At 35.3% G+C, this 14,721-nt stretch overlaps 1 protein-coding gene across 12 annotated transcripts in view; it reads right to left on the bottom strand.

The window, feature by feature from the left end:
* ZFAND3 (zinc finger AN1-type containing 3) overlaps positions 1 to 14,721 on the bottom strand; it is a 324,488-nt gene that overhangs the window by 69,385 nt on the left and 240,382 nt on the right. For all 12 annotated transcript variants that reach the window (XM_072833199.1, XM_072833190.1, XM_072833193.1 and 9 more), the window contains one exon: positions 11,022 to 11,204. In XM_072833199.1, coding sequence (XP_072689300.1) covers positions 11,022 to 11,204 — 183 coding nt within the window. The remainder of the gene's footprint in view (positions 1 to 11,021; positions 11,205 to 14,721) is intronic.

A 14,721-nucleotide genomic window follows, 5' to 3' on the forward strand; every position in this document is an offset into this window, starting at 1 on the left:
CAATATCAGGGTAATTAAGAATAAGATTTAGTTTGTGTACTTGGTACAATATATAAAGTTAATAAATGAAAGTTATATATTCCAATAAATTCAGAACTCTAGATGAAACTGACATTTTTAGTAATACTGATTTCAAAATTGACATTAAATGAGGTAGAAAATATGAATAGCCCAGTATCAGGCCAATCAGTTTTATGAGTAAGTTCTTCAAGCTTTCAAAGAATAGATACGTTACATAATGTGAGAGCATAAGACAAAAATTTGTGTTACAGCACAGGAAAAGATAAAAAGATTTCTATGAGATTAATGTAACTGATGCCAAAACTAAACAGGAATAGCATGCCTATCATATATAAACATACACACACACACACACACACACACAACTCACTTATTAAAAACGTGTAAAATTTAAAATAAAATCAGCATTTTGAAGCCAGCAGTATACTAAAAGAACTCGTAGGGTTTAATTCAAGGAATGCAAAGATTGTTTAACCCTGAAAGTCCATCAAATGAAGAGATTACATATTTTTTTAAGAGATTACATATTAAAGGAGAAATCCAAATGATCACCTCCACAGATGCTAAAAAGGATTTTATAAAATTCAACACTCCTCTGACTTAAAAAAAAATAAAATAAACAAGCTACAAATGGAAGAATTTTCCTAAACTGATAAATATCTACAAAAGAAAACCCTATAACAAATACTGTATTTGTGAAATACTACTAGAAATAGTCACATTAGAGTTAGAAATGAAAATAAGAAAAAAAAATAAGGCTGAAAAGGAGAAATTCTGGTAACAAATGTACAAGAGTTACATGAAGAAAATGAAAGATGGAAAAAAAGAAATTGAGGTGTTTATTCAAAAAATATATAAAGTTTGAATAAATGAAAGCAAACAATATTCCTATATGAGAAGGCCCAATAGTGTACTAAAATGTCCCAAATCAATCTATGGATTCAATAATCCCAATCAAAATCACACTGTAACTATTAATATAGTTTGACAAGCTAAATATAAATTCATCAAGAAGAGAAAATACAAAATAGCAGCTAATGAAATTTAGAAAAAAATAAACTAAGGGGACCAGCTCTATCAGATACCAATACATGCCACAAAGCTATATTTCAGTCTTAGGAAAATATAAATAGACCAATGGAACAAAATAAAAGAGCCCCCAAACAGATACATGTTTATTCAATAATAATGGTATTTCAAACCAGGCCTATTTAAAGGTTTTAAAAATTTATTTTAGAGAGAGAATGCACTACAGCAGGGGGAGGAACAGAAGGGAAGGGTCAGGGAGAGGTAAATAATCCCAAACAGATTCCATGCTCAGCACAGAGCCCAATATGGGGCTCGATCTCACAACCGTGAGATCATGACCTGAGCCAAAACCAAGAGTTGGATGTGTAACCAACTGAGCCACCCAGGCACCCCACAAACCAGGCCTGTTTAATAAATGGTTTTAAGATAATTGGTTCTCCATTCAGAAAAATTATAAAGGTAAATCACTTTCCTCATATCATATACAAAATAAATTCCAGATGGATTCAAGAGCTAAATATAGAAAAAGATAAACTATAAAAGTATTAAAGTATATAAGAATATACTTTTATAACCCTGTGGTAGAGAAAGCCTTCTAAGAAAGATATAAACCTAGAAGACAAAAGACCCACAGACTTGACTTTTAAAAATTCTGTAAATTTTCTAATAAAATACAAGGCACCCAAATCAAAATTAAAAGCCAAGTGACAGGGATCCCTGGGTGGCGCAGCAGTTTGGCGCCTGCCTTTGGCCCAGGGCGCTATCCTGGAGACCCGGGATCGAATCCCACATCAGGCTCCCGGTGCATGGAGCCTGCTTCTCCCTCTGCCTATGTCTCTGCCTCTATCTCTCTCTCTCTGTGAGAGATTTATTTATTTATTTATTTATTTATTTATTTATTTATTTATTTAAATAAATAAAAATTAAAAAAAAAAAAAAAAGCCAAGTGACATACCAGCAGAAAACATTTGCAAAATATGTAACAAGGACTTATGAGTTCCTACAAATCAGTAAGAAAAAGACAATTAAAAAATAAATAAGAGGGACGCCAGGGTGGCTCAGTGGTTGAGCATCTGCCTTCAGTTCAGGTTGTGATCCTGGGGTCCTGAGATCGAGTCCTGAATCGGGCTCCCCACAGGGAGCCTGCTTCTCCTTCTGCCTATGTCTCTACCTCCCTCTGTGTGTCTCTCTCATGAATAAATAAATAAAATCTTTAAAAATAAATAAGAACAGAGATAGGCAAACCACTGGAGACAAACAGTTGATAAACATATGCAGCAGTGCTCAATCTTCCTACCAGGAGATGTCAAGGGAATGTAAGTTAAAATGAGCCCTTCTTTTACCTATTGCCTCCCTTCCCCCAGAACACCTAACATTGCTAAAAGCATGGCAAATCTCTTAAACACTATTCTTAGGGGTATAAAATGGTAATGTCATTTTGGAAATTAGTTTGGCCATGTACATCAAAAGTTAAAATATACTCTTCTGTGACTCCTTGTTTCTCCTAATGGTACATGTGCCATTAGTCATGTACAAAAATGTCTATTTCATATAGACATTATGATATATAGTAGTGGAATATTAGAAACAGCCTCAAAAGAGATAATAATGATAATAATAATAATAATAATAAGAAGAAGAAGAAGAAGAAGAAGAAGAAATATTATGCATTTGAAAAAGAATTACAAAGATCTTTATGTGTCAATATGGAAAGATTTCTAAAATGCACTGTTGGGATACCTGGGTGGTGCAGTTGGTTAAGTGTCTGGCTTTTGGTTTTGGCTCAGGTTGATTTGAGCATTTTGAGATCGAGCCCCAAGTCAGGCTCTCTTTAACAGTGCAGAAAATGCGGTGCAAAAAAGTCTGCTTAAGATTCTTTCTCCTTCTCCCTCCACCCCTCCCATTCGTGCTCTCTCTAAAATAAGTAAATTAAGCTTTAAAAAATATACTGTTAAATTAAAAGAGCAAACTACAAACAGTACATGGAATATGTTCTCATTTGTATAAAAATGAAGAAAATCTTTATGTATGCAAACATATATAGAACTGCATTTAAAAAGTATGACTCAAAATGAATTAACATGGTTAACTCTGGAAAGAATGGGAATTTAATGGAGGTTTAGGGATAGAGGTATGAAAGAAGTATCTTCATCTTTGATTTTATATAGGCCTGTATGTCTTTGTTTTCCTTGTACACTTAGAAAATAGGATTAAAACTCTTTTAAGGAAAAGAAAAGCCAGCAAATGAGTAATTTAAAAATCATAGTTTTGCTTTACTTTGGTTTTTATTTTGACTACAAGTTGAAGGCCAGATGATATGTAAGTGCCTCAACTAGTTTCAACCCAGCTAACATTATGGAACAGAAATAATTTCCTTAAGAAAACACTGCTAAACTGCTCAAGTCCTTCTGCTTTTTGACAGTGATTAATTTAATGATCCCGTATATTGATTACTGGTAAATTATAGCCATTCAATTCAATATAGCATATAACTATACATTATATGCTGTACTGCATATATACCGTACTGCACAGTATCAATCTCTTTAGTACACAGCTCTAATAAAAGCAGCATGCTTTACAGAATGAGCTCCAGGATAAATAAATGCACTGAAAAACAATACCTTTAAATTAAAATCAAAAGAGACATTTAAAGTTTGGGCATTCTTCATTATGGGAAAGAATCTTCCACTTTGAGACTATTATATATCAGAAAAGCTCCATCTGTTGTGTAATTATCTCTAATAAATGGCCTGATGCTTTGAGCTTCATTAGAGAAAAGGGAAGAGAAAGACACATAGAGAGAGAACTGTAAATAAATCTCCCCACCATGTTTCATTTAAAACTAGCCTGGCAGGAAGTCATAGAGTATTTTTTTAATAGGTAATATTTTCTAAATGTTCTACTAGAATAAGCCAGCCTGTTTTGCCCAGTATATCAATCCAGTCTTCTGAGGGAGGCATAGTCCAAAAAAGGGGAAACTAGTTTCACTGAAAGATTTTTAGAAATTTAAGTGGTAAAAACAAACAGTCTAGCTACTTGGTGGCTGTGGTATTAATTTTCCAGGGGACAGATAAGGACTTGTCAGACAGGAATGAAGACTTAGTAGCCAGTGAAGCCCAACGCACGTTAAAAGACCCAAGGCAGTCTAGCAAGGACATCTGTGAAAATGCAGTAGTATTTTATTTTGTTTTTTAAATGCCTGGGGGAGCCAGGGTATCACCAGGAACCAGTTTCCAAGGAAACAATGAAAATCTCCTTATTCAACCAAATTAATTTAATCACAGATAAAGAATGTTCTTGAATTTCTATTTTGGGAATCACTGTCATAATTAAAATAAAATCCAGCCAGCACTTAGAAATGAAGCTTTAATCATTAACAATCTTTATTAACATTCCAGTTAGTATGGTTCTCACTTTTTCTGCATCCTTTCTTTTGGGTATTACAAAAGTATCTCTTGGGTAGATGCAGTCGAGAAAAATATGAAAAATCTTGAGTATTATGGATGAAAATGGCCCAGAGCTGAGAGCTAGTCCTGTCATGTGACTCAAAACAAATTACCTTACAAACCTTTTTCTCATCTGTAGAATAATAAGGAGAATATCTGCCATGCCTACATTGCACACTGTCAGGATGATCCCAGGAAAATGTTTGTTAAAGTGCTTTGATAAACAGAGATTAGCAAACTTTTTCTGAAAAGAACCACTGCATCTCTGCAGCAACTACCCAATTTGGCTGTTGCAGAAGCCACAGACACAATACATAAATGAATGAGCATAACTGTATTCCAATAAAATCTTATGAACATTGAAATTTAAATTTCATAAAATTTTTAAATGTCACAAAATACTTTTCAATTGTCTAAAATCATTTTTAGCTTGTAGACCATAGGAAAACAAGTGATGGTCTGGATGTGGCTCATGGGCTATATTTTGCCAATTCCTCTTGCAAACTATATAGTTTTATATATGTGTTGGCTACTATTTATTTACTATATGCCTCTACAAAGCTTAGGGAAGTATTCTACATGAGGTGGGCCCTCTCTAAATGCTAGATCCGATTGTGAGAATATGTGAAAACAAGCACATTTCTTGTCATTACTCTTCCCTAGTAGCAGGTATGGATGTCAACTAAGTGTCAGTTCTCTTCCTCTCCTGCCTAGAAAGAAACAGACCAGCCAACTCTCCTGCAACATCTCAATTTCTATCCAATGGTGTAGTGGAACTACGGGAAGAAACAAAACACAAAGCACAAAACCTAGGTGGGCATGCACATCAGAAGTCTCCCAAATGTGTCATAAGTCAGGATGTTCAGGGTAATATGAAAGCTGATTTACAGAAGCGAGAAAGGGCATTTTTTCATCTTTTAAGTCCAATCTGATAAGACTCTAACTTAAAGTGACCAGTCAGTATGTCCCTCATTTAAAAATAAAAGAACAATTGGTTCCAGTGTTCTATCTACAATCTGACGTTATCCTTTCTCTCATTACAAGTTGGGTCAAGAAACGTAAATACAAATCAAAGTTTATCTCCTCTATGAAAACCGTGGAAATTGGGAGGATAATGAACAGCAACAAAAGCAGGGGGAAAAAGTTTTTTTTTGTTATTTTTGTTCTCCTTTTTCCGGTAGTTTACATTTACATGCAATATTCTTTACACTCTAAATCACTACAGAGACAGGAAGCTATGGTATGATGCCAAAATCTAGGCTGCTTTGCAACCTTGGGTATGACAATCATGTGTGCCTCCATCTGAACATCTGTGAAACAGATATGGTAACAGTCTCCAACATACAGGGCAATTATGAAGATAAAGTAGGCTAATACAGATAAAGTATTTCAAACAGTGCCAGTACTTGAGTACTCTAGTGCTAGCTGCTACCATTATTACAGCATTTAAATGCTATGACAAGTCCTTTGGTCACTATTTGAATTTTGTTTACACTGATTGATTGATTGATTGACTGATTTATTGTTTCTAATGGCTGAAGTTCCACAGACTCTTCTGTAGACACAATGGGAAAGGAAGAGGTAGGTAACTGTGTTCAGACAAAAAATATTTTTGGAGCTTCTGGATATCTGTTTTATTTAACCTTCGGTCAGGTGTTTTAAGAATTCCTTTTGATAAAAATATGTCCTGTTTCTTTCCTTTACACACTTTTGACAGTAGTTCTTATTCTACCTGCAGTCTTTTCAAAATAGCATTGATGTACCCAGACCATCCCTTTCTTTTTATATATCAATTTGACAGTGAGAAGTAAAAAACAGATACACTCATCCTCTTGATTATTACAGAAAAAGTAAAACTTTTTTCACAAGTCCTAAAGAACACACAGCACTTCCAGTTCTACACAATTACGATAGATCAATAATTACTCTATAGTTAACAAAATTATGTAGTACTTGGAGTTGCAATCCCAAGCCCATTTCCCAGCAACTCCCACACTCTACATCTCCATACCTCTATATAAAGAAGCCATTAAGGACCAACAGATGAAATTCTGGTCTCTTGAGGATGCTGAAAGATCAATGTAAGCAATCCCCTGCCTCGTCTTCCCCTACCCTGCTTCTACTAGGTATATCACAGCTGAAGAAATTTGCCAGGTGCCTATGGATCAGGCTGTCTACTCTCACCTGGCTCTTCACTGTTTCTTGGCAATCACTATAATTATCTCATGTTGACTTACAACGCAACTGTCCTAATGCTTTAACAGACTTCCCTATTTTTCTCATCCCTATATACCTCATCCACAAATCAGGCACACACAGTATTCAACCTCGATAACACTGCAACGAGGTAGCAAACCTGCCTGAGAAAGCTTTTGCAAATGACATGCCTGTTGACCATTGCTCTGGCTGCCACCTCCTTATACCCCAGAATTCTTCAGTACCTGTTTTGGAAAACAAGTCAGAATCTCAGGGAAAGGCATATATATTTGAGAAGGTGACCTCCTTTTGGGCAGAGACCTAATCTCATGCACTTCTGTACCCAGCAATGAACTTAGTGCCTAACATATAGTAGGCTCTCAGCAAAGACCACTAAATGAATATGCAAACCACTGCAACAGAGTATTTTTTTTTCCAACAGAGTATTAAATAGCTTATATTTAGGTAATCAATCTCATGATCATCAAATCCAAATGTCTCGTCAGTTTATAGTCTCTGCAGCAGTTTAACAATGATGAGGCAATATACAATAGTAATTGCAAGCATAGGCTTTGGAGGCAAATTAGTGGGTTGAACATGAACTATACCGAGAAGCAGAAGTTCTGGAACTTTGGACTGAAGTCACTGAACTTCCCTATGCTTTTTTTCCCTCATCTGTAAAAATGAGGATAACAAAGCATTTACCTCATAAGACCCTGTGAAAATTAAATGTTACTACATGTAAAGAGCTTAGGAAAGTGCTTAGAATATAGCAAACACTTCATAAATGTGAGCTTACATTTTCATTATTATTATGAAAGAGCACATCATAAGCTGAAATTTATTCCTTGGCCTCTATGACCTTGCCTACTATCATTCTCCTTTTCTCCAATTTCTTTAGTTGCTTCCTCTGTTTTGATTTCAATCTCAAGGTTCTTTTCTTACTGCTTTTTCTTGCTCTCATACTTGCCAATCTCATTTAACCAGTTAAGACTTCAACTATCATCTTTCAAGTGCATGAACTGCACTTCCTCTCCTGAGCTCCAACTCAAACTGCTCCATTCAAATATGGAAGTCATCATCATATCTCAAATTAGCAAATCTCAATTCCTCAGATCTGTGAAAATCTGAGGATTACAATAGTGAATCTTATAAGGATTAGGAAATAAGATTAGTTTCAGAGAGTTTAACTTAACATAAACACACAATGGTTTAAAGCAGTGAGGTCATCAGAGAAAGAATGGATCTGAAGTTAGTAGTAGTAGTAGACATCCTGATAAATACCTGTATTTATTTATAAAAAGAAAAAACATAGCCATGTACAATGGTCTAGACGGGCAAGTTATGGAAACACAGAAGTATGTCCCAGGGGCTCCAAAGCTCAGGGCAGGTCTAAGTCCAGGCAGAGGAGGGAGAAGGTATGAAGATGGAATCTTGCATTGAGCTCAAGATCTTCCCTTAGAGCACACCTTACAATCAGCCTACCTCAATTAAAAATTCACTTCATTTTAATTCCTTTGGTGAGTCCACTTGGTTGAGTCCATACTTTGCCATTTGCTATATGTATGGGTTGGCTTCCCAAGGGTCTGCCTCCAGAGAAAATGTTTTAGTCGTATGGATAATTTTTATTTCCAATTCCTCTTACAGGGTTTTCATGATGAATTAGTAAAATAAAGCTTTTGGTTATGATTTTAGTTTCCACATACCTTAATTACAGAGAGAGGAAGTGTTGATCTTGGCAACATGAAAATTTCTATTCTCTGTGGAAATTAGATTTCCCATTGTGAATTCACTGATTAAAAGCATGGTTTCTGAGGCCAAATGCCTAAATTTGAATCCTGGTTCTGATATCTAGTAGTTTGTGACCACAGGCAAATTACTTGACCTCTTTGTGCCTACTACCTTGGCTCTAAAATGGGGATAATGATAGTATCTACTGCACTGTGTTATCATGAGGCACCCAAGAGAAAATATGCAAAACATATAGAACAATGTCTTGCACACAAAGTGCTCATAAATGGTAGCTATTGTTATCTCAGTCTTACACACAACTTGGCTACTCAGGTTGGTTTGTTGTGGCCAGATTCTGGTATATACGGATCCAATCAGATTAGATTCTGACAAGTACCAATCTTTCCCTTAAACCAGGAGTTCTCACCTAAAGGCTATACTGAGCTTACAAACATCTTATTCAAAACTGAGTATAAGTGAATGGTGTGTATTTTCTGTGACAACAGATCATACCTTTTATCTGTTCCTCAATAAGTACATGACTCCAAATAGATTTTTAAAAACAAGACCTATTACCCTAACATTATCACTACCATTTTCATCTTTTCTTTCTCCCTCCTCTTAAATGATTTCTATACCTTCCCCTAGGTCTCTATTCAATAGGTTACAATATTTAAAAAATTCTTCTCTGCAATATTATTGTAGTGTAAATCCTTCCCATTTTCATTACTGCCAGGTCACTTCTCCAAAAGAACTGTAATAATTTTACTTTCTTTGCTCAAAAGCATGACTACTGTCTAACATCTAAATATCTTAGCTGAGCATTTAAACCTCTCTGACTTAACCATCATCTACCTTTCCAGTTCTGTCCTCTATAAAAGGACCTAAAGTGCAGAACTTCATGTAGCTTTCCTCCACAGCTCATTCTACTCTATCTAGAATGTCTTTTCACCACCTTGTATCTGTCTTCAACACAACATTCTCCAGTAAAGCAACACCCTCTTCAACAGTCATTGTCTTTAATACATAAGAAGAATCATTAAAATGGGTTCATATAACCATGTATCAGGGTTTCTCAACCCTGGCATTACTGACATGTCATGCCGGATAATTCCTTGTTGTGGAAGGCTATCCTATGCAGTGTAAAATGTTTAGCAGCATGGAGCATACAAAATCACTGCTGATTGAGAACCACTGATATATTGTAACAAATATATTTAATTTCCCCCATTAAAGAGTAAATTCTTTGAGGACACAGACTCTAAGTCACCTAGTACACTGGTTTATGGTAATTAATTTGTTCTCTGCTAATCTTTCCAAATTTATACGCAGAACATTCTAACCTACCATATTCCAAAGATTTCTAGATGTTCATTAAATCTGAAACATCAAATTTCAGCCTATTAATTTAAAGTGTTTTTTTAAGATTTTGTTTGTTTGTTTGTTTACTTATGACACAGAGAGAGAGGCAGAGACACAAGCAGAGGGATAAGCAGGTGCCCCGTAAGGAGCCTGATGTGGGACTCGATCCCAGATCCTGGGATCACAACCTGAGCTGAAGGCAGACGCTTAACCGCTGAGCCACCCAGGTGTCCCTAATTTAAAGTTTCTAAAAAGCAAAAACTGCTATGTTAAAATGTGCCTAAAATTTTCAGCACTATTATAGTTGTAGTTGTGCCCTAAAGAAGTTGGCGACAGCATTATTAAAAAAGTTAAGTGGACAATAGAATATTATTATTATGTATGTGATATGGAAGTCTATCACTGAGGACTTGGAGAAGAATAAGAGAAACAGTTTCCTCCTCTCTTCAAATACCCTATGTTGTATGAAGCACATAGTGTTATTATCTTAGTTAATTGCCTAAAAACATTTGGTCCAGTGAGTGACAGAGGTAAGGATTTTTTTTTTTTTAATTTTTTATTTATTCATGATAGTCACAGAGAGAGAGAGAGAGAAAGGCAGGCAGAGACACAGGCAGAGGGAGAAGCAGGCTCCATGCAGGGAGCCCGACGTGGGATTCGATCCCCGGTCTCCAGGATCGCACCCTGGGCCAAAGGCAGGCGCTAAACCGCTGCGCCACCTAGGGATCCCCCAGAGGTAAGGATTTAATCCAAGGTTTCTGAATTAGGAGTAAGTTCTCTAGACCAGTGGTTCTCATCATTAGCACTGATTAGAATCCTCTGCAGAGTTTAAAAAAAAAAAAAAAAAAAAAAAATCCCTGGGCCTCTCTCCAGGTCAATAAAATTAGACTCAGAGAATGGTGCTGAAGATTGAAATTAAAAAAAAAAAAAAATCTCTAGTGGATTCTATTTTGCAGCAGGACTGAGAACCACTGACCTAGACTGGTTCAAAATCTCATACCTTGACAGTTAACAGAAAAGACATATCTTTTAAGAGGACCTTAAGCTTTATGGAATGGCTAAAATTTATTCCCTAACTTGCTGACTTGGGCCTACATGTCAGCACTTAATCTTGATTTAGAAGAGCAGCTATCTTTTTTTTTTTTTTTTTTCCTGAGACAAGGCATTACGAAGAAGCTCATGATATGATTCTTGGGCTACTTTCTCTAGCATTTCAAAGATCTGGGCACTTACACTCCTCTTTACTCGGTGAAGTTACATTCAATTCTGTCGGAAGCGGCTGCTGGCTGGGACTAAGAGTTGGCGTGGTTATCGAGGTATTGTTGTTGTCACTGGTGGTCTCTTCAGAAAACAAATCTGATTGGCTGTTACTTGTACTTGGAGCGGAATCATCATCTGGTTGTTTCTTTTGAAAATCTGAAAAGAGTAATATAACCAGCTTAATTAGGGAGTTCATAATTTCTTTGGAAATTAGAAAATAATAAAAGTATAAAATTAAAAATTAAATGTAATATCAGCAATAATAAAGACTACTCTGAGTGATGAAAAATGAGTAAAATACTGGTCAAAAACATATCATATATACCTTCCATTGGTGAAGAGTAACTGGAATTAAAACTTTCCACGGTCCTTGTATTGTTCAGAAATACGACAGACATACCAATTTTTTCTTTAAATTCAATTTAATTAACATATATTATTAGTTTCAGAGGTAGAATTTAGTGATTCATCAGTTGCATATAACAACTAGTGCTCAAATTCATCAAGTGCCCTTCTTAATGCCCATCACCCAGTTACCGCCCCCCATCTCCCCTTCTGCAACCCTCTGTTTGTTCCCTATAGTTAACAGTCTCTTATGGTTTGTCTCCCTCTCTCTGTTTTCAACTTATTTTTCTTTCAGTTCCCCATGTTCATCTCTTTTGTTTCTTAAATTCCAGGTGAATGAAATCATGATATTTATCTTTCTCTGATTGACTTATTTTGCTTAGCATAATACTTTCTAGTTCCATCCATGTTGTTGCAAATGACAAGGTTTCATTCTTTTTGATGGCTGAGTATTCCACTGTTTATGTGTGTGTATACATTCATTCCATTGTGTGTATATATATACACCACATCTTCTTTATCCACTCATCTGTCAATGGGCTTCTGTGCTCTTTCCACATTTTAGCTATTGTGGACATTGCTTCTATAAACACTGGGGTGTTGGAATCACTATGTTTATACATACCAATTTAATGTCAAATTTTACAAAACCAAATACAATTAAAATGTTAGGGATGGTCAGTAGAAGGATAAAAGGAATAAAGAAAAGTTATTCAACAGAGGGCAGGTAAGATAGACAAAAAATAGCACAGAAAAAAGCAGGGTAAAGAGAAAACACATAAGACTGAGGAAATAAGTACAGATATATTAGTAATGGTAATAATTGTAATCTGACTAAACTCAGCAGTTAAAAAAGAATGTTCAATTCAATAAATGAGGTCCCATTTTATGAAGTTTATGAGACATAACTAAAAACATGAACATGAAGATAAAGTTTTTTAAGTATATTAAAAAAATACCAGCAGGGGTGCCTGGGTAGCTCAGTCAGGTAAGCATGTGCCTTCAGCTCAGGTCGCGGTCTCACAGTCCTGGGATCGAGCCCCACATTGGGTTCTCTGCTTAGTGGGGTGTCTGCTTTTGCCTCTGCCCCTCCCCCTTGCTCAAGCTCTCTCTCATTCTCTCATTTACACACTCTCTCAAATAAAATCTTAAAAAAAATACCAACAAAGATATATAATTAAAAAAATCAGTAACAGTGGGGCATCTAGGTGGTTCAGTTGGTTAAATGTCTGACTCCTGATTTCAGCTCAGGTCATGATGTCAGGTTTGTGGGATTGAGCCCTATTTCAGGCTCTGTGCTCAGTGGAGAGTCCGCTTGAAATTCTTTCCCTCCCTCTGCCCCTATCCTCCATCTCTCTCTCTCTCTCTCTCTCTCTAATAATAAATAAATCTTAAAAAAAAACACAAAAAACAAAAAAGGCAGTCAGTAATAGCTTCAGTACTATCAGGAAACGGAGACTAAGGTGAAAAGCTCTATTGGAAAAAAAGAGGATCATTGTATAATAGTTTAAAAAAAAAACTAAATTAAAAACAAAGAATTTACCAAGAAGATAAAACAATTTTAAACCTACATGCACCTGAAAACAAAGTCACAAATATATTAAATATTAGCCACAAAAATGATATTAATCATTTACTATTAATAGTAAATGGAAACTGACAAATTTACTATTATAATGGGAAGATTTTAACATACCTATCTCAGCCAAAATGATTAGTAAAATTAGAGAAGATCAATTAGTATAGACTCATGTACCCAATAATAAGATAAATTATTTTCAAACATACACAGAGTACTTATAAAAACTGACTAAAACCCAGCTAAATCTTGACCAGAGTTTAACCTATAAAGCAAAAATCTTAACAGATGCCAAAGAATTAGTAAGATAAAAACAGCTGACCACAGAGCAAGGTAATTAAATATTGATAACAAAAATACTCTATATATTTGGAAATTTAAAAAATATTTTAAAAATAAATTTAAAAAATTTAAAGTAAACTCATGGGTCAAATCAGAAATTAGAAAATAAATGATAATGAAATTGCTACTTATCAATATTTGTGAGAGAATATCAACACACATGTACAGAATGTTAATTGTATACTGTTTGCAACAGTAAAAAGTCAGACACAATCTGAAGGTCCATAAATAATACTATATTCATATAATGAAATAATGTGTACTGTGAAGACAACTTTTACTACACACATCAACATGAATGAATCTCAAATCATCACACTGAAAAAGTCACTAAAAAGTGAGTAAGATTGTAGCTATATAGACCTTAAAAAAAGGCAAAACTCAATATATTATTTAGGAATATGTATGTTTAAACCATTGAAAAATAATTAATACATACAATCAAGGTTAGTGGTTGCCTCTTAGGTTGAAGAAGAGTAAAGGTGACAGGTACCCAGAAATATTAAAATTATAGGTAATGTACACTGACAGGACAGATTAAAATGAATTAAAATTCATTCATATAAGGGAATGCTGTATGGCAGTTAAAATTAATGAATAGTACTACATATACAACAAAAACATCTCAAAAACAATGCTGAGTGAGAAAAGCTATGGAAGGATATATACATAATTACAACATAATGACATGTGTGGAAACAATACACCAAATTCGGGACAATGGTTATGTTGCGGGGGGGGGGGGGAGGCAGGGAGGAACAGGGATCTTCAATTCTAAGTCATAAACTTTAAAATATGTACAGTCTCTGTATGTTTCATTTAAAAATCTAATGCTAGTCTAAAAAGTACAGATTATGCTTTACTATTCTCAATTCAGAGAAGGAAAAGAAGATCCTGAAACTCCACACTGATTTAACTTTTAAACCAGAGAAGCTGCTATTATGCTCTATCACCTCATCAGAATCACTGTGTATTTTTTTTTTTTTTAAGATTTTATTTGAAAGAGACAGACACAGAGAGAATACAAGCAGGTGGAGAGGTAGAGAGACGGGGAGAAGTAGACTTGGAGCTGAGCAGGGAGTCTGATGTGGGTCTTCATCCTAGTACCCTGGTATCATGACCTGAACTGAAGGCAAATGCTTAATTGACTGAGCCACCCAAGCACCCCCAGAATCACTCTTTTACATATACACTGAGCTATTATTTACGTTGCACTTACCATGTGCCAGGCACTAAACTACATGTTTTATGCGTATAGCTCATTCACTTCAATCCTCAAGACAACCTAACAAAGGAAGTATAATTATGTAGTCACATTCCACACTTCACTGATGAAGAAACTGAGGCTGTGAAAGTTTAGGCAATTTGTTCCAAGTTAATAGTAAGTTGGAAGATCAGGATTTAAAC

The sequence above is a fragment of the Canis lupus genome, chromosome 7, assembly GCF_048164855.1.
Source record: "Canis lupus baileyi chromosome 7, mCanLup2.hap1, whole genome shotgun sequence".
Taxonomy (NCBI): domain Eukaryota; kingdom Metazoa; phylum Chordata; class Mammalia; order Carnivora; family Canidae; genus Canis; species Canis lupus.